The sequence below is a fragment of the Hesperophylax consimilis genome, chromosome 9 (assembly GCF_061612785.1).
Source record: "Hesperophylax consimilis isolate HC1 chromosome 9, BYU_Hcon_1.0, whole genome shotgun sequence".
NCBI classification, from domain to species: Eukaryota; Metazoa; Arthropoda; class Insecta; order Trichoptera; family Limnephilidae; genus Hesperophylax; species Hesperophylax consimilis.
The window spans coordinates 25,113,836-25,119,035 of NC_142844.1; the positions used below are offsets into that span (position 1 = coordinate 25,113,836).

At 38.1% G+C, this 5,200-nt stretch overlaps 1 protein-coding gene across 4 annotated transcripts; it reads right to left on the reverse strand.

The window, feature by feature from the left end:
* Positions 1-259: 259 nt before the first annotated feature.
* On the reverse strand, positions 260-4,888 carry LOC149421093 (uncharacterized). 4 transcript variants are annotated; one of them, XM_089635802.1, is made up of 2 exons: positions 2,682-4,888; positions 260-319 (listed from the first exon to the last, which is right to left on the reverse strand). In XM_089635802.1, the coding sequence occupies exons 1-2, from the start codon at positions 4,552-4,554 to the stop codon at positions 300-302; spliced, it is 1,893 nt and encodes a 630-aa protein (XP_089491928.1). In that variant the 5' UTR covers positions 4,555-4,888; the 3' UTR covers positions 260-299. The 4 variants fall into 4 exon arrangements, 2 of the variants coding, with proteins under 2 accessions (XP_089491928.1, XP_089491927.1); XR_016302634.1 differs by lacking the exon at positions 260-319 and adding an exon at positions 329-2,119; XR_016302635.1 differs by lacking the exon at positions 260-319 and adding an exon at positions 329-1,051 and having other exon boundaries at positions 1,272-4,888.
* Between the last annotated feature and the right edge of the window lie 312 nt (positions 4,889-5,200).

Consider the following 5,200-nt stretch of genomic DNA (forward strand, 5'->3'; position numbering starts at 1 on the left):
AGCATCATAGTGTAATGTACATAATCAATCCTTGGTAAGGTCCGGGACGTCAATTACAGGTTTAGTGTCTGAATCCAGGGGCATCAGACATATCTTTGTGATGGGCCTCACAAAGACTCCTTGAGGTGTTTTTAATGTAACAACTCGTACTACTCTATCCGCTCCAGGGTGTGTATGCAGAATTCGGGCCATTTTCCATAAAGGTGGAGGTAAATGATCTTCCTTTAAAATCACCAGATCGTCTTTTTGCAGTGCCCGTTGAGTGCTGGTCTGCCATTTAGTTCTCTTTTGTAGTTCCATCAGGTAATCTTGCTTCCATCTAGACCAAAAAGATTGAATTAGCGAACTGATCCTCTGATATTGAGTTAGTCTGTTGTCCGGTATCGCCCGGACGTCTCTCTCAGGAATGATACAGGATTCAGTGCCTATAAGGAAATGGTTTGGGGTAAGAGGTTGGTAATCATGGATGTCGTCGGATAAGGAAGTTAATGGACGGGAGTTCAAACAGGCCTCAATCTGACAAATTAAGGTATATAAGAGTTCAAATGTTAATGAAGAATTGTTAGTGATTCTATATAAATGGAATTTTGCTGATTTTACTGCTGCTTCCCACAAACCTCCCTGATTAGGGGCTCGAGGGGTTATGAACTTCCACTCAATACCTCTGTTCACTAAATAATTTTGAATATTGTCGTTGTTTTCGCTCAAGCTGGTGTACAGCTCTTTGAGTCTGCTGCTAGCTCCTTTAAAATTACTAGCATTGTCGGAAAAGATCTTTTCAGGTTGTCCCCTACGGGATATAAACCTTTTTAAGCTGTTCAAAAAAGCATTGCTAGATAAATCCGAAACTAATTCCAAGTGAACGGCCTTGGTTGAGAAGCAAATAAAGATACATAAATACGATTTTGCGAGGGAAGCCTTCCTCAGCGTCCCACTTTTAATTAGAATTGGTCCGGCGTAATCTATTCCGGTGATAGCGAAAGGACGACTCGGCGTAATTCTTTCGGGTGGCAAATTTCCCATGATTTGATGACCGGTTCGGGGACGACATCTAAAACATACAACACATTTATGTAATATCTTTTTAATAGTATTTTTACCAAAGATGGGCCAAAATTTTAATCGTATTTTAGCTAACAAAGCTTGAGGTCCTGCGTGTAGGTTTACATAATGGTAGTGACGTATTATCAATTCAGTTAGCTTATGTTTAGCCGGCAAGATAACTGGGTGTTTTTGTTGGTAAGATAAATGTGTAGCCAAATTCAACCTACCGCCTACATATATTAGACCATCATGTAAGAAGGGATTAAGAGATTTTAAATTACTTTTCTTGTTGACGATGCCATGGTTTTTTAATTCTTTCAATTCCTTTTGAAAGGCGTGTATTTGAGCTGATCTCAATAGACATTTCAAGCCTGATTCCAATTCAGCCACACTTAAATTGTCTGAAATTTTACCCTTAACACTTCTGCAGTTATTGACAAATCGCAATACATACGCAGTAACTCTTTTCAATTTAATAAATGATGAGAATTTTTCAAATATCTCCCATTCTTGAATATCTGTGGATAATAGAATATTTTTGCCTTTGAGTTCAGGAGGGTTTGAACACGAAATATTTGATATAGGCCAAGCGTTGACTCCCTCGGTCAACCAACTTGGTCCATTCCACCATATTGCAGAATTTATCAATTTATCTGTAGTGGTTCCTCTTGAAAGTATATCTGCTGCATTGTCGGCTGATGATACATGTCTCCATAGATCTGGATCACTAAGTTCTTGTATTTCGGCTACTCGGTTTGCAACGAAAGTAGCCCATCTCGTAGGTTGACCTTTCAGCCAGCACAACGTTATCATGGAGTCACACCAATAATGTGTGTCGATCTCCACTATATTTAACGCTTGTTTTACGTTTTTAATTAATTTAGCCAGTAGCACAGCACTACAAAGCTCCAACTTGGGCAGGGAAATACACTTCAATGGCGCCACTCTTGATTTGGACGTTATTAAATGTGAATGCCGCTTACCGACATGGTCCACTGACACCATGTAAACGCAGGCTCCGTAAGCTTTCTCAGATGAGTCGCAAAAACCGTGTAGTTGTAGATATGTAGATTGCCTGCAAATAATTTTTCTTGGTATTTTCAACACATTTAGTTGAATTAATTCTTGAAGGTAGGACCTCCAGGGTGCTAATATTTCATTAGGCAATGGATCATCCCACGCTGCTTTAGACTGCCATAACTTCTGCATTATCAATTTGGCTACAACTATAATCGGTCCTAGAAGACCTAATGGATCGAAGGTTGATGCGATGCAAGATAATATCTGTCTTTTACTCTCGGTTCGACTTGATGGTTTCATTATTACATAAGAAAAATAATCAGATTCATTATTCCATATTAATCCTAATATTTTCTCAGTCTTTGGATTGTCAGTAATAATTTTTTCAGAATTGCCTGATTCGGCAATCTTAGCTTGGCCCGACTCGGCTGACAACTCCAAGACATTGGACCTCCATTTCCTCAAGGTCATCCCCGCAGACAAAAAGATGTTGATTAATTGCTCTTTTAACTCTCTACAGGATTCCATGTCATCTCCTCCGGTTAACAAGTCATCCATATAGAAGTCATTTTCTATGACCTGACTAGCTCTAGGAAAATTTATATTGTTATCCATACCAATTTGCCGTAGACTTCTAGTGGCTAAGAAAGAGGAAGGCCCCAGACCATATGTGACTGTCTTCAGACGGTAATGCTTGAGCACCTCCTGCGGCGACTCGCGCCACACTATCTTCTGCAGGTCACGGTCCGCTTCACACACATTAATCTGGCGGTACATCTTCTCGATGTCAGCCGTCAGTACTACTTGATGTTTCCTGAAATGCAATAGTTGGGTGTATAAGTCCTTTTGTATAACAGGTCCTGTCATCAAGGCGTCATTGAGAGAAATTCCATTTGAAGTTTTGGCGGAGCCGTCAAAAACGACCCTCACTTTAGTAGTAGTGCTTGATTCTTTTATTACAGCGTGATGAGGTAAAAAATAGGATTCACGATCCCCCTTTGACTGGTCACACACCTCCATATGACCTAATTCCTCATATTCACGCATGAATTGTATATATTGTGTCTTCAATTCGGGATTTGACACAAATTTTCTTTCTATATTTTTAAATCTTTTTTCAGCAGTGAGCAATGAACTTCCCAGCTGATCAATGCATGCTCGACGCGGTAAACTTACTACGTATCTACCGTCGTCTTGTCTAGTATGAGTACTAGCAAAACTGGCTTCACAAGCCTTTTCTTCATGATTTAGAATCTTAGTGGGATTAATCTCCTCCAATTTCCAAAATTTTTCTATTTGATGACTTATTTTATTTATAGATAAATTACAACAATCTGATACAGGCCTTTGCTTTGGGTACATGTGGATTGGTCCTGATATGATCCATCCCAGTTGCGTACGTTGAAGTGTTGGTCCCGATTCGAGTTTCAATCTATCGTTGGTTAGGATTTCCCAAAAGCTCTCCGCGCCCAACAGGATGTCGATGGGTGCAGCTATATTGAAGTTCGGGTCAGCTAGCTCCAATCCTCGTGGTAACTTGAAGTCTTTTTTCGCCATTGTCACTTGTGGTAAATTTGTTGTAATCTCCTGTAAAATCAGACATGATATTTCACTTTTATAATCAGTATGAAGCGAATTCATCTCCACTGAAATTCTCTTTTTTATGTGAGTGATGTTATTATGGATCCCAGAAACGGGTTTGTTTATCAATTCACATGGTAAATTTAATTTATTAGCAAATTCTGCTCTCATAAAATTTGACTGGGCCCCTGAATCAATCAGAATGCGGGCTTTAAAAATTTTATTGTTACTACCCACAACTCCTATGTTGGCAGTTGACAATAATATTATTTTTTCTGCTTTATCCGATGCAGAAAAATTCGATACTGAAACCTCGTTATCAGCATCCATATTGGAGGCCTCCCGCAGAGGTACCTCATTGTGTAGCAAGGTGTTGTGATTATCTTTGCCACAACGCCTGCAAGAAAAGGTTGCCTTGCAACTCTGTGCCTGGTGACCCACCTTTAAACATTTAAAACAAGCTTGGATTGATTTCGTAGCATCAATCCTCTCATGTAATTTTAATTTCAGAAATTTTTTACAATAATAAATATGGTGACCTTTCTCGTTACAATAAATGCAGCTGTTAGCCTTTACCGCTAAAAATACTGATGAATCTTTTTTGCAATTATTGTTGCCTAGTTGTGTTTTATGTAAGCTAGAAATTTTTTTCTCAGAAGCGTTCATCAGTTCCAATACTTGGGCTCTAGCAGATAAACATTTTAAGAATTCCTTTAACGTCGGTAATTCGTCTTGTAATATATATTGTTCCCAATTTTTTCGGGTAGTTGTGTCTAATTTATTTGATATTATATAAATAACCAATGGATCCCATTGATCTACCTTGACCCCGATATTTTGTAATGCCTTTAAACTAACGTTTGTTTCATCAATTAGATACCTCAATGCTACAGGCTCTTCTTGTTTCATGTCTTTTAATGAAAATAGAGCTTGGATGTGTTTATGAACGGTAGTTCTTAAATTTGCATAACGTTCATTTAATAATTCCCAAGCGGAAATGTAATTTAATTCAGAAATTTCTAGATTAGCAATTATCTTTAATGCGTTTCCCTTTAAAGTTGATTGCAAATAAAAGAATTTTTGTACGTTGCTTAAATTACTATTGCTATGGACTAAAGTCTTGAAGGTTTCGACGAAATTAACCCAATTTTTCTGATCGCCATGAAATTCCCGTAATTGGAGGTTGGGTAGTTTAATTTCCACCTTACTTTGATCGACGGATTCGATCGCGCCTTTGGCCGTTGCCAAAACTGAGAAATATTGGTTTTCGAAAGCTTCTCGTTGACTATAATTTTCAATTTCGTCTGAATCCGGTAACATTTCAATTTTCTGTTGAACTGCTTCGAATTCATCTAACAATGATTTCACCCGCTCATATCTTAATTTAATTTCATTTACCGACAATGCATTTAAGGAATCCGCGAATCGGGTTAGTTTTCCTTTGATTACGCCGCGTTTGTTTATTAATGACTTCATATTTTCCATTTTTAATTATATTTTGTTAATATCGGTTGACAATTATTTTATTTTAGCAAACACCCGTTTGAAAGAATAC